Source organism: Schistocerca americana, chromosome 1, assembly GCF_021461395.2.
Source record: "Schistocerca americana isolate TAMUIC-IGC-003095 chromosome 1, iqSchAmer2.1, whole genome shotgun sequence".
Taxonomy (NCBI): domain Eukaryota; kingdom Metazoa; phylum Arthropoda; class Insecta; order Orthoptera; family Acrididae; genus Schistocerca; species Schistocerca americana.
The window spans coordinates 954,811,094-954,835,383 of NC_060119.1; the positions used below are offsets into that span (position 1 = coordinate 954,811,094).

The 24,290-nt window shown below is 40.4% G+C and overlaps 1 protein-coding gene across 2 annotated transcripts in view; it reads right to left on the reverse strand.

Moving 5' to 3' along the window:
- The window catches only part of LOC124615730 (DNA-directed RNA polymerase I subunit RPA1), a 306,200-nt gene that overhangs the window by 88,040 nt on the left and 193,870 nt on the right, over positions 1–24,290 (reverse strand). For both annotated transcript variants that reach the window (XM_047143804.1, XM_047143812.1), the window contains one exon: positions 15,480–15,639. In XM_047143804.1, coding sequence (XP_046999760.1) covers positions 15,480–15,639 — 160 coding nt within the window. The remainder of the gene's footprint in view (positions 1–15,479; positions 15,640–24,290) is intronic.

The window sequence follows — 24,290 nt, forward strand, 5'->3', positions numbered from 1 at the left end:
CTGTGTCTATGTGCCTGTGGTTCTATCAGTGTGATCATGTGATGTATCTGACCCCAGGAATGTGTCAATAAAGTTTCCCCTTCCTGGGACAATGAATTCACGGTGTTCTTATTTCAATTTCCAGGAGTGTAGTAAATTTACTATAAAGTTAATATTGGTTGACACTCTCGCGAAGGAAGTGCCTAAGTGTCAAAATGTAATTATCAATTCCAAATCATGTAACAAAAACTTAGACATTCTAAAATGAGATTTGCTGGTGTACAGTAGTTCCTCTGAGGAATCTTAATCTGTGTTTTTTACAAACTGCACCTGCTGATTCACTCATTGATATATGAATATAGTTTTCCTAAACAATGAGTAAATTTAGTGTATAATTTTTGCACAGTGTTAAAGGACATACATCATCCAATTCATTCACTTTTACTTCTGTTTGTTTCACTATGCAGCACACTAATTACTTAAAAATAATTCTGCAGAAAAACAAGATAACTGAATATTCTTGATCAGTTTATCTTAACGATACAAATTCCAAACAGCCATGAAAACTCTTACAAAGCAGGGTAGCCAAGTGTTTACCCATTACAAATTCATGAACACACAATGCATGTCAAGGATTTAAATAGGGAACAGCCTTTCAAAATACAATAAACAAAAGAAACTGGACAAAATGGGGCATCATGCTGCTTAAAGACATTTATACCCATGTACGAGGTGCGACAATGAAGTAATGAGACTGATTTTCCTTGCAAGATGTGGCAACCCTGCAGGCTTGCATATGCACAATATCTTTGACCTCTGTTTATAAGCTACTTCTAGTCCAAGCGGCACATCGATGCAACTGCTCAGTCGTGAGTTGCGCTGTAATAAGTTAACATGTGTTTGTGTCTCTCGTCACGAAAATGGAATCGCATAATATTGCGCAACAGTATGCCATTTATTTTTGTGTTAAATTGAGTGAACACGCGACAACAACTTACGGTAAGCTTGGTTGGTTGGTTGTTGTGGGGAAGGAGACCAGACAGCGAGGTCATTGGTCTCATCGGATTAGGGAAGGATGGGGAAGTCGGCCGTGCCCTTTGAAAGGAACCATCCCGGCATTTACCTGGAGCGATTTAGGCAAATCACGGAAAACCTAAATCAGGATGGCCGGACACGGGATTGAACCATCGTCCCCCCAAATGCGAGTCCAGTGTCTAACCACTGCGCCACTTCGCTCGGTTACGGTAAGCTTCAGAAGGCTTTTGGAGAGGAGGTTATATCCAGAGCATTGGCATAAAATGTTTCGTGAAGGCAGAATGAACGTGGAAGATGAAGATCGCGGTGGATGACCATCAAGCTCACAGACGGATGTCAACTTGGCCAGGGTGCGTGAACTCTTACGATCTGATCGAAGATTATCTGTGAAAATGATTGCAGAAGAACTGAACATCAATTGAGAAACGGTGATGATGATTATCTGCAATCCTGTCCAGCGACATTAATTTGTTCCTAGTTAATTACGCAAAACTGAAAGTTTTCCTAAATCTAAGGGGGCCATCGCAGCAGTATCCAGCGATGGTTGCAGAGATTTAAAGAAGGTGATTTCTCTCTACTGGACAATCCACGAAGTAGTAGACCATCGACGGCAGTGAATGATGTGAATAAGGAGACCATTGATCAAATCATCCAAAATGACAGATGTGTGATGACATGACAGCTTGCTGAAATGACTAGTTTGTCATTGGGTGGTGTGGTATCACTGGTACAGTCACTAGGGTACAGAAAAATCTGTGCACATTGGGTGCCTACACTACTGGCCATTAAAATTGCTACACCACGAAGATGACGTGTTACAGACACGAAATTTAACCGACAGGAAGAAGATGCTGTGATATGCAAATGAGTAGCTTTTCAGAGCATTCACACAAGGTTGGCACTGGTGGCGACACCTACAACGTGCTGACATGAGGAAAGTGTCCAACGAATTTCTCATACACAAACAGCAGTTGACTGGCGTTGCCTGGTGAAACGTTGTGATGCCTCATGTAAGGAGGAGAAATGCATACCATCACATTTCCGACTTTGATAAAGGTCGGATTGAGGCCTATAGCGATTGCAGTTTATCATATCACGAAATTCCTGCTCCCGTTGGCCGAGATCCAATGAATGTTAGCAGAATATGGAATCGGTGGGTTCAGGAGGGTAATAAGGAATGCTGTGCTGGATCCCAACAGCCTCGTGACACTAGCAATCGAGATGACAGGCATTTCATCTACATGGGTGTAACGGATTGTGCAGCCACGTCTCGATCCCTGAGTCAACAGATGGGGACATTTGCAAGACAAGAACCATCTACACGAACAGTTCGACTACATTTGCAGCATCATGGACTATCAGCTCGGAGACCATGGCTGCGTTTACCCTTGACGCTGCATCACAGACATGAGCGCCTGCGATGGTGTACTCAACGACGAACCTGGGTGCACGAATGGCAAAACGTAATTTTTTCAGATGAATCCAGGTTCTGTTTAGAGCATCATGATGGTCACATCCATGTTTGGCGACATCGCAGTGAACGCACATTGGAAGCGTGTATTCGTCATCGCCATACTGGCGTATCACCTGGCGTGATGGTGTGGGGTGCCATTGGTTACACGTCTCGGTCACCTCTTGTTCGCATTGACGGTACTTTGAACAGTGGACGTTACATTTCAGATGTGTTACAACACATGGCTCTACCCTTCATTCGATCCCTGCAGAACCCTACATTTCAGCAGGATAATGAATGACTGCATGTTGCAGGCCCTGTACGGGCCTTTCTGGATACAGAAAATGTTCGACTGCTGCCCTGGCCTCCATCTCTCTCACCAATTGAAAACATCTGGTCAATGGTGGCCGAGCAACTGGCTTGTCACAATACGCCAGTCACTACTCTTGATGAACTGTGGTATTGAGTTCAAGCTGCATAGGCAGCTCTGTTTGACTCAATGCCCAGGCGTATCAAGGCAGTTATTACGGCCAGAGGTGGTTGTTCTCGGTACTGATTTCTCAGGATCTATGCACCCAAACTGCATGAAAATGCAATCACATGTCAGTTCTAGTATAACACATTTGTCCAATGAATACCCATTTATCATCTGCGTTTCTTCTTGGTGTAGCAATTTTAACGTCCAGTAGATTACTGAGAAGAGAAATGAAAATGATGAGGAAGAATGTGTGCGAGTCCTTTACTGAAGACTGGAAACAGTGTTTTGATGGCGTCATTACCCAGGATGAAACTCAATCCATAGAGTTGCGTCCTCCAGGTTCCCCTCAGAAGAAGAAACCAAGACTTCCATGAACAGCAGGCTGAAAGGTGATGGCCTCCTTCTTCTGGAATCAGTGTGGTGTCATTTTCATTGACTTTTTGGAACATGGCCCCACAATTAGTCGGACTGTTACTGTTTGTCATTGGAAAAGCTGCGACGTGTCATCATCAAGACCAACAGACCACAACTTCAGGGTCAGCTCATCAGACTATACCATGACAATGCCAAACCCCATACAGCCCTTATGACGCAGGAGAAAATCAGGAACGTGGGTTAGAAAATTGTTCCTCATCCTACCTACAGCCCGGACTCGACTCCGTCAGATTTTTACATCTTTGGTCATCTGAAGGCACACCTGCACGGTAAAACATTTGATAGTGAGAAAGACCTTATTTCCTATGTCAAGCAATGGTGTAAAAGTCAATCCCCAGAATTTTACCAAAGTGGATTTACATCATGGAAAGAACACTGAGCCAGATGTGTCACAGCTGATGGAGGCTACATTGAGTAGGCTCAATGTATAGCTAAATGTTCCAAGTATGTTCACAAAAAATTTCAATCTCCTCCTTGAAAGAAAACCTTAGAGATGACTGTGCAAAACTGAGCTACTTTCCTAAGTTCGTACGTCCCGTGTATGATATGCCTGCCTTGTATTTGGGGTAAGGATGACTCGCTGGTCATACAGCCTCAGCCTGTAGTTAATCACTGAATGGAAGAGATCCTTATAAAACTGCAGGCGATATAAATCAGCTGTGTTTTGCTCTCCATCATTTCTTGTACTTCTACAATCTGAGTTATGGGGTTTAAATCTCTGGAGGCTTCTAACTTCCTTAAGTATTGCAGAAATACCAAATAAAACACAGGAAGATCACATAATTATTAAAATTTGGAAATATTTTTCAATGGGTGCACAAGTAAGTAAATTGACCCACATCCACCACACCTATGAGTGTGCATGCTCCCACCCCCCTCCCCCCCCCCCCCCCCCCCCCACACCCAACCACCCACATGAGCATGCGCATACGTGCTCGAGATCCTACATCATGTACTCTATGCCAGGATCGCACTGCGGCAGGTAGATTAAGGTGTAGTGGGGATTGTGGTGAGGGGAGTGAGTAGAGGGACAGATAGCTCGGAAGCACCCAGGTGGAGGCTGCGGGAGAGGGGTGGAGATTATATATATAAAGTCGGCATTCATCAGAAACCAATCAGACACCAAGAATGCCAGAAGATGGTAAGAAGTTGGTTTGCCAAAATATCACACCTTATGGATGATGCTACCCGGCTGAACACCCGAGAAATTTTCAAGCTCAAAGGAAGGCAGCAGGTTTGTTGGCTAGGAATGTGAGAGGGACAGAGTGACAGATGAAAGGGCTAGGCTTATGCTGCACATGTACTGAAGTCAGTGGGGTGCTCTGTGGTGCTTGATAAAGGTGATGTGGAGACATGGATTCAGAGGGAGTGAAAGACAGAGGAAGGGGAAACTTTGGTGGATTTTGTGGAGACAGAGGGGTAAATGGAGATCAAGGAAATCAGAATTACAGGAGCAAAGAATGTACTTCAAGGGTAACTCCCACCTGCATTGCTCAAACATGCTGGTGGTGGAGGGGAGGATCCAGATGGCCCAGGTTGTTAACTAGCCACTGAAATTGAGTATGGTGTGCTCAGCTCCATGTTGTGCCACTGGGTGGTGACCATTCATTATGCTGGACAGTCGGTTGGTTGTCATACTGATACAAAAAGTTAGCAGTGACTGAAGCAGAGTTGGTATACAACATAATTGCTTTCACAGGTGGCCCCCATGAACCATGGACCTTGCTGTTGGTGGGGAGGCTTGCGTGCCTCAGCGATACAGATGGCCGTACCGTAGGTGCAACCACAACGGAGGGGTATCTGTTGAGAAGCCAGACAAACGTGTGGTTCCTGAAGAGGGGGCAGCAGCCTTTTCAGTAGCTGCAGGGGCAACAGTCTGGATGATTGACTGATCTGGCCTTGCAACACTAACCAAAACGGCCTTGCTGTGCTGGTACTGCGAATGGCTGAAAGCAAGGGGAAACTACAGCCGTAATTTTTCCCGAGGGCATGCAGCTTTCTTGTATGGTTAAATGATGATGGCGTCCTCTTGGGTAAAATATTCCGGAGGTAAAATAGTCTCCCATTCGGATCTCTGGGCGGGGACTACTCAAGAGGACGTCGTTATCGGGAGAAAGAAAACTGGCGATCTACGGATCAGAGTGTGGAATGTCAGATCCCTTAATCGGGCAGGTAGATTAGAAAATTTAAAAAGGGTAATGGATAGGTTGAAGTTAGATGTAGTGGGAATTAGTGAAGTTCGGTGGCAGGAGGAACAAGACTTTTGGTCAGGTGAATACAGGGTAATAAATACAAAATCAAATTGGGGTAATGCAGGAGTAGGTTTAATAATGAATAAAAAAAATAGGAGTGCGGGTAAGCTACTACAAACAGCATAGTGAACGCACTATTGTGGCCAAGACAGACACGAAGCCCACGCCTACCACAGTAGTACAAGTTTATATGCCAACTAGCTCTGCAGATGACAGAAATTGAAGAAATGCATGATGAAATAAAAGAAATTATTCGGATAATGAAGGGAGACGAAAATTTAACAGTCATGGGTGACTGGAATTCGGTAGTAGGAAAAGGGAGAGAAGGAAACGTAGTAGGTGAATATGGATTGGGGGAGAGAAATGAAAGAGGAAGCCGTCTGGTAGAATTTTGCACAGAGCACAATTTAATCATAGCTAACACTTGGTTCAAGAATCATAAAAGAAGGTTGTATACATGGAAGAAGCATGGAGATACTGACAGGTTTCAGATAGATTACATAATGGTAAGACAGAGATTTAGGAACCAGGTTTTAAATTGTAAGACATTTCCAGGGGCAGATGTGGGCTCTGACCACAATCATTGGTTATGAACTGTAGATTAAAACTGAAGAATCTGCAAAAAGGTGGGAATTCAAGGAGATGGAACCTGGATAATCTGAAAGAACCAGAGGTTGTAGAGAGTTTCAGGGAGAGCATAAGAGAACAATTGACAGGAATGGGGGAAAGAAATACAGTAGAAGAAGAATGGGTAGCTCTGAGGAATGAACTAGTGAAGGCAGCAGAGGATCAAGTAGGTAAAAAGACAAGGGCTAGTAGAAATCCTTGGGTAACAGAAGAAATATTGAATTTAATTGATGAAAGGAGAAAATATAAAAACGCAGTAAATGAAGCAGGCAAAAAGGAATACAAACTTCTCAAAAATGAGATCGACAGGAAGTGCAAAATGGCTAAGCAGGGATGGCTAGAGGACAAATGTAAGGATGTAGAGGCTTATCTCACTAGGGGTAAGATAGATACTGCCTACAGGAAAATTAAAGAGACCATTGGAGATAAGAGAACCACTTGCATGAATATCAAGAGCTCAGATGGAAACCCACTTCTAAGCAAAGAAGGGAAATCAGAAAGGTGGAAGGAGTATATAGAGGGTCTATACAAGGGAAAGCAGAAAGGTGGAAGGAGTATATAGAGGGTCTATACAAGGGCGATGTACTTGAGGACAATATTATGGAAATGGAAGAGGATGTAGATGAAGATGAAATGGGAGATACGATACTGCGTGAAGAGTTTGACAGAGCACTGAAAGACCTGAGTCAAAACAAGGCCCTGGGAGTAGACAACATTCCATTGGAACTACTGACGGCCTTGGGAGAGCCTGCACAACATCCTGATCCAACTCGGCAACAATCACTACTAGTGGTTCACCAGAATAAATTAACACCCTCAAACTGTGGCCAATAATAAAATTGTTCACACAATAGCACAGTGAACAGCTTAGCACAACATGCTCTATTTGAACGGCTCCTTCACAAGCTGAGCCATTTGGGTCTTTCATTATGTCACTGATCTTTGTTGTCCACTTGGTACCAACTGCATTCTTTCTTTCTTTCTTTCTTTCTGTCTTTTTTCAAGTAACCCAACATTGATCTTTCCATTCTTCTTTTGGTTACTTTTAGTTTTCTGATAATGAATTCATTTAATGTCCATGTCTCACAACCATATGTTATTATTGGCAGTATACATTGGTCAAAAACCATTTCCTTCAGCTCAGTCAACAACTCAGACTTCAAAACTGAAGAGTATCTTCCATAAGCTTGCCAGTAACATCGAAATATTTCTTGTCTTAGCTCTCCTTTCATATTTAGAAGTTCAACTGGACAGACATAGTCTGTGTTCCTTTGCAGATATGTACTTCCAACAGATATATTTCTCTCCAGTGTCCATTCATTCATCACAATATTGGTTTTATCATAGTTCACTCTTAGACAATTTCAGACCAGACTAACACCAGTTCACTAACCAATATTTGACGTTGTTCTATACTGTTTTCTAACACAACAGTATCGTCAGCAAATCTCATAATTCATCTCTTTCCCAGAATTTGGTTTCCCTTTGTTTTCAGATCACTAGGACTGCTGAAAATAATTTTGGAGATACAGAGTCATCTTGCTTTACATCCTTTCCAATGAAAAATTTATTGTTTTCTTCAACAACACTCACAAACACTGTGAAGGTTTAGTATATGTTGAGGGTCTATATACAGGAAACAAAACTGAGCATAATATTACAGAAAGAGAAGAGGAAGTGGGTGAAGATGAGATGGGAGATAATATTACAAGACGAATTTGATGGAGCACTGAAAGACTTAACTGGGAATAAGAGCCCCACAATTAGATGACATTGTCTCAGAATTATTGAAACCCTTGGGAGAGTCAGCCATGATAAAACTGGTGTGCAAGATGTAGAAGACTTGGGAAATACCTTCAGACTTCAAAAAGAATGCAATAGTTCTAATTCAAAAGAAGACTTGTGCTGACAGATGTGCATACTACCAAACCATCAGTTTTGTAAGTCACAGTTGCAAAATAGTGACATGAATTATTAGCAGAAGTACAGAAAAACTGGTAGAAGCCAACCTTGGAAAATATCGGTCTTAGATCTGGAGAAATGTAATAAGATACGAGTAATATCGACCTTACACCACATCTAAGAAGAATGGTTGAAGAAAGGAAACCCACATTTGCAGATTTAGACTACGCTTTTGACAATGTTAATGGAGGGCGCGAAAACTTATTTACATCTTGTATAGAAACCAGACTACAGTTATAAGAGTCGAAGGACATGAAATATTTTTTGGGGGAAATGTTACTTTAAATGTTCTGCTCACTCACACTGCTCTTCTTGCTGCTTCCTACCAAGAAGATATACGATTAATTATGAAGTTAACCAGTGTTGTTTCCACCAGAGATCAACTCTTGAGCCTCCATATACATTTGCACAAATGAAAACTTGAATAGTGCATGAAAAACACTGTTCATCAGGTTCCATAATGTGTTGTTGGACTTCAAAATCTTGGCCATGTTACTGTCCAGCAGCCAACCAATGCATCCATTGCATTAACCCAAATGAAACCAGTCACAAGTTAAATAAATAAGCAGCAGGAACTGGTGGTGAAATCATTTTAACTTCTCACTTTTCACAGAATTAATTTACAGCACAAAAATTAAATGAAAATATCTTTCCGCACTAATCACAATAGTTTACTATTAAAATAATCTCAGTCAGTGTGAGAACCTAAGTAAGTCTAATGCCATCATGTGTTCATATGACATGTAGAAAATCTATGAAAATTATTCAAAGTGCTTCAGCTCATATCTAAGTTAACATTTCTGTAATCAGGAATTAATGATATTTTTAATTGCAAATCACCATCAATGTCAACTGAAAAATAGTTCACAGATGTTTGCATTAAGTCACCTAACCAGAAATTACTCAAAGTCCCAAGCTGAATAACGATTTAAAGTTCCTCGTAATCATCACATGTAAACCTCTGCAAATCCATGACCAAATATTCATAAGGTATTCTGGTTACACACAAGGCAACTTCCATCCGCACATACATCCTACCTGTATGCCAACTCTGCTCCAATGGACTGCCGAAATCCAAGTATGTCACACTAAAATGGTCACGGATGCTTACAGCCTTACACTGATATGAGCCAGTTACATGCACTTTCAACTTGCAGAAACATACATAAAGTATAAATTTAATATACATATGAAGTCTGACGCAAATTTCATAAGCTTTTCAATGCTACTCATAGTTTTCATATAGGATTAATTGTTTTGTCACAAATAGTGTTTCTGCTCATATTTTGCATCATTATATCACTGAGAAATATTAAAAAGTTAAATTAATTACAAACATACATCTCTAGCTACCTCTATTTACTAATGCTTTCACTGTTTTCCTAGAAAATTAACTTTTCCATGGGTGGAATATACATTGCGGCCAGCGATTTGAAATATGAAATATTCCCAGAAAACAGGGTGATTCAGGAGGTATGTCACACAATTTGTGAGGTTGTTCAACATTTGAAAAAAAGTCCTATCAACCTGTGTCTGATTTTCAATCATTATGGAACTGGAGTTGGTTGAAGACTACAGCCAGCCATGAATGGACATGAAGACAAATGTGAATAATACTTACTGAAATGCTGTGCAGGCACTGTGGTGGAAAGAATAATCGTGGGACAGACGACTGACGCATTCTACAAAGTGTGTGCGGGTTCTCCAATGGATGGTAGCCCTGTGACGTCGCACCGAGGCAACAGCTGCAAGCATACCCAGTGTGCAGTCACAGGTTGGATCAGTGAGCACTCATGAGGCTATGTGCATGTCACACTTAAGTGTTGTTTAATTGAGCAAGTCCAGTGTGTCCATACCACATATGGTCACCCATGCAGAATAGGCAGACATGGTGCTTGTGTACAGATACTATAATGGCTGTGCCCTTGTGGCTGTGACAGAACACCAGAGACGTTTTCCTGATCGACAAACCTCCTGCCAGGGTATTTCCCAGAGTTTTTCAAACCTTAGAAGAATCGAGAACACTACACAGTGAACACCTAACATCAGAACATGAGGTTGTCCAATCAGGTGAGGAAAGACATGACATTATTGCAATGGTACAACGGAGTCATGCATTATCTGTCAGCTCGATATTCCATAAACACGAATGTGGCATACGTTACATTCTGAGGGCTTGTATCCATTCCATGGGCAGCCCATGCAGCATCTGCATCTGGGTGACTCCGAAAACAGACAGCAATTTTTTTTTAATAGTTGGCTGTACACAGAGACATCGTGTAGTACACTTTATCTGCAGATGAAGCTACACTTACACACAATGGTATCATGAACACCTGAATTCCCATGCATGGGCAATGGAGAACCCATGAGACACTAGAGAAACATGATTCCAAGTTAGGTTCTCAGTCAACATCTGGCGAGGTACTGTTGATGGGCTTGTGATACTTGTGATAGGGTCTGTGTTCCTGCCGAATCACATGACAGTTGCTGAGTATGCACATTTACCGGTGGAAAACCTACTTGCACTTTTAGTGACCTGACACTGATGATGGTAAATGTACCTGCAACATAATGGATCACCAATTCAGTGTACCTGCAAGTATCCCAGTATCTGAATAACACATTTCCTCAATGATGGATTGGCTTTGGTGGACCCACTAACCGGCCTAACAGATGGCATGATGTAACCCAATTAAACTTCTGTTTATAAAGCTGGTTAAAGGGAGATGTGTATGCTACAAAGGTGGACACAAGTGAAGAACTTGTCACTTGCATCCCTGATCTGTTGTGTGCATTAAAGCCTGCTGAGATGAAATTCTATCTGAAACATAACACACCCGCCAATGTACTGACAAGTGAGTTGGGATGGGCAGGGGACTTTTTGAACACCTCTTGTAGGATATATCAGTCATCTCTCCAACTATTTTCTGTCCACCAAAGCACTTATACAGCATTTCAGCAAGTAATAGTCACACTTATCTTCATTTTCATTCTTGAATGTTTATAGTCATCAAACCACTTCACTTCTGTAATAATCAAAAATCGGACACATCTTCACAGGACTTTTTTGGTTTATTTTCACATGTACTATCACCTCACAAATTATGTGACATTCCTCCTGAATCCCCCTGTATATTAGTACAGTCTGATGGTTCTCACTGAGTTCTATCCACTGATACTACATATGTTTGAATCGCTTAAGCCATTAGTGAGTTATTAAGTTTTAAAGATCCTTTCATATCCAAAACATTTAATAACGTGTAAACTTTATCTCGTAGTGGGACTGCCGTTTCACTCATGCACTCGTCTCTTTTTTGCTTAAAACCATGTGACTGGTTTCCCTGTCACTGGTTTGGCACAGTTTTTTATTTAGAGTTTCCCTTATTCCATATCTTCTTTATCCAGCCATGGTGCTCCCCCCCCCCCCTCCCAACAATGGTTTTTCCCCACGACACAACATTTCTCTCCAGCTAGCTGACCTGGAGTCAGGATTCCTCATACTTTCAATCTCTGCCAATCATCACACATCAAAGGTGATGCTACCTACTGACCATACCGCAGAGCTTATCCGGCATACCAAATCCCTTCTACAGCTGTCGAAACACTCACTCTTGGCTGTTTTTACACTCCCACACTACTACAGGATACGCAAACCGGAAAGCATCTGTTGTTGAAGTTTCTCGTAGGCCTTTTCAGGATGTACTGCCTCAAAGGTAAGCATTAGTTGAGAATGGTAATGAGAGGTTTGTAACCTGTCCACTGAGGAAGTAGTAAAGGATCACAAGCAGAAATTTGAAAAGGGGATTAAAATTCCGGGAAAGGCAATAAAAACTTTATGTAATAGAATGCATTCCAATTAAATCGTGCTGCTGATGGAGTTAGACTAAGTAATGAGCCATGAGAAGTAGTAGACCAATTTCGATATTTGGACATAAAAATAATCGATGATGTCCAAAGTACAGAAGATATAAAATGCAAAGTACCAACAGCAAGAAAAGTATTTCTGAAAATGAAGAATTTTTTAACACTCAACACAAATTTTAAGGGTTATGAAGTCTGGAGTGCAATCATGTACAGAAGTTAAAATGTGGACAATAAGCAGATCAGACATCAAGAGAGTAGAAGCTCTTGAAATGTGGATTTACAGAAGAAAATTGAAGATTACATAAATAGATCGAATAGCTAATGACGAGGTACTGAACTGAATTGGGAGAAAAAAAAAAAAAAAGTTCATGGCACAAGTTTTCTAAAAACAATCGATCAGCTGATATGACACATTCTGAGGCATCAAAGAATAATAATTTTCACAATGGAGGGAAGTGTGTGTGTGTGTGGGGGGGGGAGGTAAAAAATGTAAAGGGAGACCTAAGTAGGCACGAATACAGTAAGCAGTTTCAAATGGAGGTAGATTGCAGTAGTTATTCAGTGATGAAGAGACTTGCACAGTATAGACTAGTGCAGAGTGCTGCATAAAATCGGTCTTCAGACTGGAGAAAGCAACAACAATAACAATATTGTAGGGAAAATACATAGCTAAATCTGCAAGTAATTTGACGGTACACAGGGTCCAAAATTTAGTAGATGAAACTGCCATCTCTGGCAGCAACAATGTCTCTGACATGGCTGGGCACTGAGTCAAATTTAGCTTGGGTGCATCATTCCATGCTAATTGAACTTTATGCCAGAGGTAATCAGTCGTAATGGCCAGTGAATGGTGGTGAGCCAGTCTCTCGACAATCCATGATTAGGTACTTTCAACAGATAAGAGAGCTGGAGAATATGATTGCTGGGGTAACAATCATACACATTCTGTGTGTTATAAGGACAGGACTGTCTTAGATTATCTGGTTGAAAGATAATGCCACAGAGACCTTGGAGATGGGTCGTCACCACTGGCCTTAACACATCAGAACTGTAATGGCCACTGGCCAAGTTTTTGGCAACGACAACCAGAGGAGAGTGTGATGTGCACCCAATGGCCCACCATATCATCAGACCAGGTGCTGGGCCTGTAAGACAACGAAGAATGCAATCAGGCAATGTACTGTCTTGGAACATTCACATATAGATACATCCACCCCAATGATGTACACAGAGCCGAGACTCTTATGAAAAGACATCATGATGCCACCCATGTACACCACTGCCGATGTTCACACCACTGTCAGCTTGCTTCTTTCTGCTGTTATGTCTAGGGCAGCATAATCCTGCATGGGCGAGTGACCATATCTCCTCCTTCGTGCCTAATGTGCTAGCCTCGTGTGAGCACTGAGGTCCTGGATGGCATTAAGTATGGCCCTCCTTAAGCCATTGATCCCATATCTGCATGAAAGTCTTGGGATCTGAACCAATCCGAGCAGCAATATCACGGACATAAAACTGTAGTTCTTCTTGTGAGGCAGTCACAACTATACAAGTCCCTTTTGTAAATTGAAGGAACTGCAGAACAGTTGCTGATCAACAATATTTAATATGGTGGAAGAAATGGAAATTTTAAGAAGCCTCCATTCCCATCCTCCTCATACTATTAATGAATGCACAGATCTGTATCATAAATATATTTTGTTAATTGCGACATAACTCCGGCCATTTAAGTTCTTTTTCTGTTTTCAGTTATATCTAGGTTACAGATTATACTTTTTTTTATGTAGAGGTTCTCTTTCCTCCTAATGTTGTGACTTTTCACCTTGCCCCATTTTTTCATTACAGTTTAAACCATTCCACCTATCCTAGCTCTAGTTTACAACGTCTGCATCATGAATGGTGTGCACCCTCCATAACATGACCAGTTACTAATCACTATTCATTGTTTTTCTGTTTGCTGGGCAGGTTGGGCAGCATGGGAACTGTTCATAGAACCTATGTAAGTGTTTCCACATAATGTAATCCTTTTTTATCACATCTTAGATCCTCCATCTAAAAGCTGACTATTATTTTCTCATTGTCAGGCTGTTTTTGTGAATTCCTAGGTTTCCCCAGTTATACTTCGGACATGAAACTTCAAAAGTTCCATGACAACATTGGAGTGGAAGATGACCTCAGTTGGTTAAGTGTTTTTTTTCTGTGAGTAGCATTCCATCTTCTTCTTTATTTGTTCCTTTAAAAGTTCTTATGCATTTAGAAGTTCCTGAGTGTGTATAGTTGCTTATCCATTACACGTTTAATTTTTGAGGGTTGGGCTTACCCTCGTCTCATAATATATTCTGATTCTTACAGGTTATGCCAGATGATGAAATTTTAGTATTCCAAAACTGGTCATGAAAACAATAAAAATATTGTTGATTCAGCAACTGTAGTGCAGTTCCTTCAATTTACAAAATTAAACTGTAGTCACAATCCCACACATTAGGGTAGGGGTCTTTCCTCCTCATATGAAGCATACCATGATCTTCTCACAAACATTCAGGTGTAATTTCTGAATGAGACACCCGATATGCAATATTTCTTTATATAGAGAACTGCCTTATTCTACCTACTTTTGTGGTTGTACTGAAACGCTAATCATTTGATTATCCAAGCATGTAGTGCAGCTCTTGCCAATTTGACATTTACTGCATGCTGTCTTTATTGTGTTGCGATTTTAATGGACAGCCAGGTGATAAGATTTGTTCATACTTTGGGTTACATAAATATATAGAACAGCATGGACTCCCAAAATGTTTTTATGCTAACTGTTATATCTGTTCCAGATATTCATTAAACACATCTTGTAATTATTTTGTAATGCTGTTTCAATATTTCAGTTGAAAATATTAGCTTGTAATGCATCAGCACCTTAGCTACACAGTGCATTATATGAAAACTTTTCAATTTTGTCCAGCCAGTGCAATGCCAGATACTGGTTTGAAGAAATAAAGAAATATTCAGGTTGTGCATCCTTTGGTACTGAGCACAGCACTATGAATTTATTGAAACATATCCTGGCAGGAAAGTAACATATCTTCAAAACAGTATAATTTTTCTTTTTTATGCTTTTTAGATATGCCTGCATAGGCAATTTTTAAACATGCTGTAAACTTGAGAGTCAACAGTGTATTGTAATTTGTGTGTCTTTAATTATGCTCCAGCTGTTCCTTTCTCACCAGACGGTACATGGAAAACAGTTTACGTTAAACAGTAAAAATTCAGCACATTTAAATGCCCCAAAAAGGAATAATCAGTTCTCTCTGCGTTAAGTTACATTTTACAAATTAATTTTATTCTATTATACATTTTAGCAATAAGCAACATAATTTCCCTTCTCTGTTTCACTTACCTCAGGTTCCTCATCAGAGCTTTCATGCTCTTCTCCAACAGCAGATCTTTTTGCAATATTAGCCATACGCTGTGCATCCTCATCAACTTCAGGTTGCTCCTCATCTTCAGCACCTGCTTTGTCTTTTCCACCACCACGTGTACCTGTTTGGACACCTAATCTATAAAAGATTACAGAGAATAATAAATAATGGGATTCTCAGAATTGATGCAGTACACTATCAAAGTGAAGATTAAAGCACTCTGTCTTCAGGCCACGAGTGGCCTACCGGGACCATCCGACCGCCGTGTCATCCTCAGTCGAGGATGCGGATAGGAGGGGTGTGGGGTCAGCACACCGCTCTCCCGGTCGTTATGACGGTATTCTTGACCGAAGCCGCTACTATTCCGTCGAGTAGCTCCTCAATTGGCATCACGAGGCTGAGTGCACCCCGAAAAATGGCAACAGCGCTTGTCGGCCTGGATGGTCACCCATCCAAGTGCCGACCACGCCCGACAGCGCTTAACTTCGGTGATCTCACGGGAACCGGTGTAGCCACTGCGGCAAGGCCTTTGCCCCTCAAAGTAAAGATAAATGACTTTATTTTTTCTCTGAAATTCCTTGTTTGAGATCCAGAGCTGAGCAGTTGGGATTGAGGTGAGAGTATCAAAGTGGGCCAATGAGTTATTCCCCATGACCAGGCAGCAGAGGTAATGGTACAAGTCGAACTGAACTGGGACATAGTGATGTTCTCAACAGAACACATCCTGTATCACACATATTTAGCACAAGTGAAGAGCAGTCTGAGAGGAGTATCTAATGATATAACTACTGAGCATACTGTTCGGAATAGTAACATATTCAGCAGAAAGTGATAAACAGGAGTTATGAGTAACTATCTGAGTTTAACCTACGTAGAAACTGACAAAAATGCACGTGTGACCTCCTACAAGTTATTTATGGAAGACTGACCATACAAGAGGAACACTGAAGAACCAAAGAAACTGGTACACTTGCCTAACACTGTGTAGGGCCCCCGCAAGCGAAGTGTCGCAACACAACTTGGCATGGACTCGACTAATGTCTGAAGTAGTGCTGGAGGGAATTGACACCATGAATCCTGCAGGGCTGTCCAAAAATCCGTAAGAGTACAAGGGTATGGATATCTCTTCTGAACAGCATGTTGCAAGGCATCCCAGACATGCCCAATAATGTTCATGTCTGGGGAGTTTCGTGGCCAGCAGAAGTGTTGAAACTCAGAAGAGTGTCCCTGGAGCCACTCTGTAGCTATTCTGAATGTGTGGGGTGTCGTATTTTCCTACTGGAATTGTAAAAGCCCATCGGAATGCACAATGGACATGAATGGATGCAGGTGATCAGACAGGATGGTTACATATGTGTCACCTGTCACAGTTGTATCTAGATGTATCAGGGTTCCCATATCACTCCAACCGCATACACCCCACACTATTACAGAGCCTCCATTAGCTTGAACTGTGCCCTGCTGACATGCAGGGTACATAGTTTTTCACAAGGTTGTCTCCATATCCATACATGCCCATCTGCTGAGTACAATTTGAAACGAGACTCGTCCGACCATGCAACATGTTTCCAGTCATCAACAGCCCAATGTCGGTGTGGACGGGCCCAGGTCAAGCGGGAGGCTTTGTATCGTGCAGTCATCAAGGGTGCACGATGGAGCCTTAGGCTCTGAAAGCCCATACTGATGATGTTTCATTGAATGGTTTTCATGGTGACACTTGTTGATGGCCCAGCATTGAAATCTGCAGGAATTTGCAGAAGGGTTGTACTTCTGTCATGTTGAATGATTCTCTTCAGTCGTCATCGGTCCCGTTCTTGCACAATCTTTTAACGGCCACTGCAATGTCAGAGATTTGATGTTTAACCAGATTCCTGATATTCACAGTATACGAAAATCCTTACTTCATTGGTACCTCAGAGATGTTGTGTCCCATCTCTCGTGCACCGATTATAACACCACATTCAAACTCACTTAAATCTTGATAACCTGCCATTGTAGCAGCAGTAACCAAGCTAATAAATGCCCCAGATAATAGCTCTCTTACGTAGGCGTTGCCAACTGCAGCGCCGTATTCTGCCTGTTTATGTATCTCTGTATTTGAATATGTATGCCTATACCAGTTTCTTTGGTGTTTCATTTTATAACCACAATATTATAAAATGGATAGATTGCTACTCACCACATAGAGAAGGCACTGAGTTGCAGACAGGCACCATGAAAAGATTACTAACCCTTGGATGCACAGGTGTTCAGACTGACTTTAACGCATGATGGGGACCTCAGAAGCCTCCACTGAGATCTCCATAAATATCATTATTTCTCAGCTTTGTTACATTATTTATTATGAAATCTTACTGTTATAAAACATGTCTGTAGCTAGTTTAATTAGAAAAATATTAAAGAAAAAGTGTGGACAATAATTTTCGGTGAAATAAGTTTCAATTTAATGAATGCTAATTTTATTTTTATTGTATACAATAACTTTTATTAATATTAAAATAAACTATGAATTATACTTTGCAGAGTTACAATGCAAATCAATATGCACAAAGCAAAATAGAAAGAAAGAAAATGGCTAAGTTGCATGTAACCTAGGCACACCAAAGTTGAGATAAACAGCATATAATACAAATAAAGATTAGGCCGCCTGTCACTAAGCTTTACACATTACTGCAAACAATCTTCACAAACAAGCACACACTATGTTCACTGCATACATTGTTAAAACATTTTGAACAATACTGAGCAATTTTCCTTTCCAGCTCCTGTGTGCACAAAAAGCATTTTCTTCTGGGACTTTTTCTTTCGTGGCTGAAATTCATTTCCAGGCACTTTTTGACACCACATCCAACCAATATTTGTACGACAGTTCTTTGCAAATTTAGAGTTTTGGCTCTGTACTCCATACGCAGATGAATAAGTTGTAGGGGCAAGTCTTTCAAGGGAAGCCACCTTTTACGTGATTTCCCATTGTGATATACAGGATGTCGTTTTGTGAACAAACAGAAAGCATTTATAGCTGCTACATCCATTACATTAGCCCATAATACAAATGACCATCTCCTTGTCTCACCTGATTTTGTTTTGTTATAAAATAGAATCATTTCTGGTATCTTCTTTTTATGAGCCTAATCAACTGTGGCATCATGATGCATGGAACTTAGTAGTACCACACTCTTATTCTCACATCATCATCTCTGAATCCAAATGTTGAAGATAAAACCTCTCGTGTCTTACATGGTTTCATTTCAGGTGGAATTTGTGGTTTGTTACAGCGAAGAGTGCCGACTGCTGTAGTTTTATCCTTCAATAAATCTTGAAACAGGGAAACACTAGTAAAGTAGTTGTCCACCATGATGTTTATTGAGCTTCCTCTGAGCATCTTTGCCCGAGTCTTTACTACATGAACTGCAGTGTTAGCTTCACGAGGGCGACCTGGAGTTTTTCCTGAATACACTAGCCCATCTATATCACAAGATGTCAAAGAGTCACAGAGTCAGAATATCTTTATTCCATATTTTCCTGGTTTGCTTAGAAAAAACTAGAAATTTACAACACCCTCTGAAAGACACTAGCTGTTCATATATTGAGCAGCTCTCTCCTGGATGAAAGCTTTGCCTGCAGTTACTTAGGAATAGTTTCCATACATTGCGAAAAGCTGTCATTTTATCATCTTGGCTCCTAGCTTGTCGAGTGCATCTACTGTTGAACCTGAAGACTCTCCTTATTTCTTCAAACCTGTTTACAGAAAAAGTTGCCATATAAACAGGGTTGCCGGAAGAGTCATGAAATAATCCCCTTACATGAACATCCCAGCTTCTGTAACTGCCAACTAATAAGAGAATTCCAAAAAATGCATTCATTTCCTCATATGTGACGTTATACCCTGTTTGACTTTTCATAACTGCTGAGTGTTGTCCTTCCAGATTTGTGCAATGAATTATTTCATCTAAAATATTATTTGTGATGAAGTAACTCCAAGCACCTTTTGGTATTAGTTGTGACTTTCCCTAACAGGACCTGGAGAAATTTTCATTATATTTTGTGTAAGAATTCTACTAGAAGGTGGCAGTGTTTCGCGCCACCGAGTCCCATCGCGCCCAATAAAAGGTTTGCAGGCAGTTGTGTACTTGCTACATTATTTGAATTAGCTGGCAGCTGTTGGTTATTTGCAGGCAGTTGTGTACTTGCTACATTATTTGAATTAGCTGGCAGCTGTTGGTTATCAGGCCAGATGTCTGCTGGTAAGCCCACTTCATTTACATCGGAATATTCGTTACTACTTTCTTCAGATTCTGAGCTGTCCGACAAAGGTGTATATGCAGGATCAGTATCAACTTTGAAAGCAATACTAGATTCATATTTGTCCAACCATTCAGAAATAATCATTGAAACATTTGGATCATCTGCATTTATAACAGAATTACATTCTATCTTTCGAGATGTACTGGATGATTCCGTACTATAAGAAACAAATGTTCCTTGATTAGAAAGAGAATCTAAATAATTACTGTGTTAGAGAAAGAGAGAAGAAATGAAAACAGAAAGAATAACAAACAAATTTACTTAAATCAGCCATGAGAGCGACTTCTTTCACGTCGGAGGTCAACTTCTATAATGAGTAGTAAGTCCGCCACTGTTGTCGCTGGATTCTGACCGTGCAACAATTGTCAGTATAAAAATATCCCAGGTACCAACATTTATGAACTGGGAGAAAAGCACTCACTAAAGCATTAGATTACATTAGGCCTGAAAGGGCCCCTTCATGCATTATGCGCACAGCATTAAGAAACCACTGATTTCATAAAATCTTTTCAACATTAAATACAAGTTTATTGTGTTTCTTAATGGTAAACGTATTTTTAAGGACTACATAAAGTAAGGTCTAATTACAGGTGAATTTAGTATAATTAAATGGGTGTTTAATAGCCCCATCATGTATCCAAGGGCTAAACATTTTTAGCTTTCAGCAAAACACCTTCTTCAGGAATACAAAGCATGTACACATTCACATGAGCAAAACTTTCACAAACATGGCCATCGTCTCTGGCTGCTGTGGCCTGAAAGTGGCTGGAGACAGTGGCTGGCTGTGTGCGTGTGTGTGTGTGTGTGTGTGAAATTCTTAGCAGGCCTTCTGACCAAAAGCTTAAAATGTTTAGTAGTCTTTTCATTGTGCCAGTCTGTGGCTCAACACATCCTCTGCGTGGTGAGTACCAATCTATCTTTTTCTTAATACTGTAATTTCATCCGGGATTTTCTACTGTGTCACGCGACAGATGCGAATGATGATAAGTGTGAAAGAAATGAAAGGTCCATGGATACAGAACATGGACACTAAAGGTTCACCAGCATATGACAAATGATACCAAATAAAACACCACAAACTACATCTGTAAATTGATGAATGTAAGTTGCAACCATTGTTTCTGTATTAAATGCAATGTGAATACGTACCTTTTATATTGTTCACAGAGCGACCAGGTATATAAAAAAGTGTTATTAGGATAGACAGTACTAAATTTTCTCTATTCTCATCTGAATTAACACCTTTTTCTCTAAGTAGTCTGAATCTACGGATTTCGCCAGTAATTATAACAACGCTGAGCATTCACAAACTCAGTCAACCACATAAACACCGATTAGCGTTCACCCGTTCAGCTTTATTCCACTTAGCTCCTATAGCCCCATCCCCTTTTGTCTGCAGGAAAGTTTATTTGTAGATGCTATGGGTATTGCCCTGGCAGAGACATCACTATGCATGCATTCAAAAATAAACTTACGATTCATTCAGAAATCAACTTAGAATGTGTTCAAAAATGTTAAAAAACCAAGAGGAATGTGTTTCAAAATCATATAAATAATCGATAGACCAATGTGTGCACGATGTTAGTTGCTTTCTGAGACAAGGTTTTTTCCCCTCAACAATATGAATTTGGCACCTCCCCGTCCCCCTTGCCACTCGAAATTGCCACCCGGGGCAGATACGACGGTTTGGCCCCCTGCCCTCTAGATCCAGGCCTGTTGCGCATGCCTGAATTTGGCAGCTTGGTTGCATAAGTAAAATTTTTCCAGGTAGCCTCTGGCTGCTTGCACTTCTGCAGCCAGAAGCTGGAAAAGGTATTATTCATGTGTGACTCAACTGCACATGCACATGAACTCACTTGCAACTGCTCAAACGAACTAATGTGAACAGTTGTGACGTCACGCTCATTGGAGGCAATTTGTTGTTATGAAGCACTACATAGTCTTCCTAAAGCCTTTGACGTCTTTTGCTGTTGGCAGACACTTGTATGAGCACTGCATTTTGTTGTCATATATGACGCATTTCCTTTGCAACGTAAGTTTTTATTTATTTATTTATTTATTTATTTTTAATGCTGCAGTAGCGAAATATAGTAATATACTTTGTTTGTTAGAATATTGGTTTTTGCCAGTCAAAATTACAGAAATTTAACTGAAAACTAAAACAATTAAAAATTCCTGGGTTTTTCCTGGTTTTCTCCCGGATGTGCAGGGTCGTATACACCCTGAGCTTTACATTTCGCGGAAACTTGAGAACTCGAAATGATTTCTGCTGCAGAATAGCCATTTTTCAACATGTGACAGTAACCAAGCAAACAGAAGACAATCAATATCTAGCAGCAGTGAATATAAAATACTAGGTCATGATAGTTCTGACAACATAATACTTTGTAATATGTACATTCTTTTTGAAATACCCTGTGCTTCACTAGTAGTTCTATAAATAATCATCTAACAAGAGCATCTTTAGACCTACATTTACCAAGGGAAAACAAACACAAAACTCAAAATAGCATTTTGTACCAGGGAATGAAATTGTATAATAAATCACACAAGTAGATGAGAAAGATTACCAACATACATCTATTTAAAAAGACAACTAAAACATTCTTCATAGTACTGTATACCACACAATTAAAGATCACTCAGAGTAATGGTTACCAAGGAGAGGGGCAACTATACCCTCCTGTCACATCACAATACATGATCACAAATCAATGCTTAAACAAGAAAATCATGTGTTAACACTTCTAGTGCATGACAGTAAGGTCTTTTCTATCTCTTGGCCTCAACATTTAGCTTACCACAGGCAGGAGGTGCTGACTCATTTTTTTAAGCAGAGTGGAGGACATGAAGATGTGCACGGTGCACGGTTGTGTGTGTACAGGCATGGAGTCAGCTTTTTGAACAGGCCAGAGTTAGTGGAAGCAACATAGCAGCAAATGTTTGGTCAGTTAGTCACCAGTGGAGTCCTTAATGTATGAAGTGATTAAGTCAAAACTATGTTTTATATTATAAGTTATCTAGAGTAAATTGTACATCAAAGAACACTGTACAACAGGGACAAACGAAATGAAGGAAAACAGTTATTAAGAACTGACCTCATATTCGGGAAGACGGAGTCTGGTCTGTCCAACCATCCTGATTAAGGTTTTCCTAAATTATTTCAAGTAAATGCTGGAATGGTTCCTCCATCTAGGTCACAGCTGACCACCCACTCTATCCTCACTAAACATACAATTATATCCAACACTATTATGAAAAGGCTAGTTGCTAGTCACCATATAGCAGAGATGCTGATATTTATATATCCAATAACATTATGAAAAGGCTAATTGCTAGTCACATAGCAGAGATGCTGACTCAATGTACAGTGCAACAACTGCACATACTGAATGTCATCTGTTGTGGATAAAAGAAACTGAATCTGTTAACTTTCACAAGCTTGCAGTAACATACAAGGCGAATGTGATGTTATTCAAGAAGAAGGAAAATGGTGCCACAGACTTTCAGAGGACCTACTGAATGTGCAAGATGTATACCATAGTACAGTGGCTGTCTGTCAATAAATGATGAAATACGTCACTGACATTGAACACAGTGTGTAGTCTGATAGATATGTTGAGTTAGTTGCACATGCAATTTTATCTACCATGGCAATGTGTCATTGTCCATTAGCACTTTGCTATCAGAAACTATACATTACTAGGACCAAAAAACAACTCTCAGGCTACTAATAGCTCAAGAGAATGGCTACATCACCAACCAAGACAAAATGTTATACTATGGATGTTTGGGCCCTTATTGACACATAATGAGAAATGAGTACACTCACCTAATATTGTAACCTACTCTTAGTAGTTGTGCACTGTTCTACGTACACCTCTTCATTTCTTTTCATAACCTCCACACCCAGTATCTAAAATATTCCAATTTCCTGCCTGCTATGCTAAAGCTCTTTCTACTCTGCAAAACTCACAAATCTGTATTTTTCATGTATCTTTACAAGTGCCTTGGTGGCTCAGCATTGAAGAGCCCAACTACAAAGCCAAAGGTCCCATGTTCGAAGCCTGGTGAATCCTAGGAGTTTTGTCTGTCAATTATCACTTCTTTCACCTCTGGCAATGTTTCTTGATGTGAATTATGTCAAGCCACACTGTGATTTGGAATTCATGTTAAATTGTAGTTCCCTGTATAACTGGTTGGGCAAGCCAGTTTAAAGGTTGGAGGAAGGGACTGGTATACTACCTCCAATAAGAACACATCTAGTAAAGCACTGAGGTGTTCAGAACAATCTTCAGATCAATGATGGCTTTATGTTTTCATGATTAAGAGATATTCCTTACTTAGCCAAGTTTTCTTCCATTGCTATGTTGAAATAGTTAGAAAGCATGCACTCATTAATCTAACCATCAGTCATAGCATCAGTGATCAAGTAACATTTGACAATGACACTCCTAAGTGAACTTTTAATTAATTCCTTTATC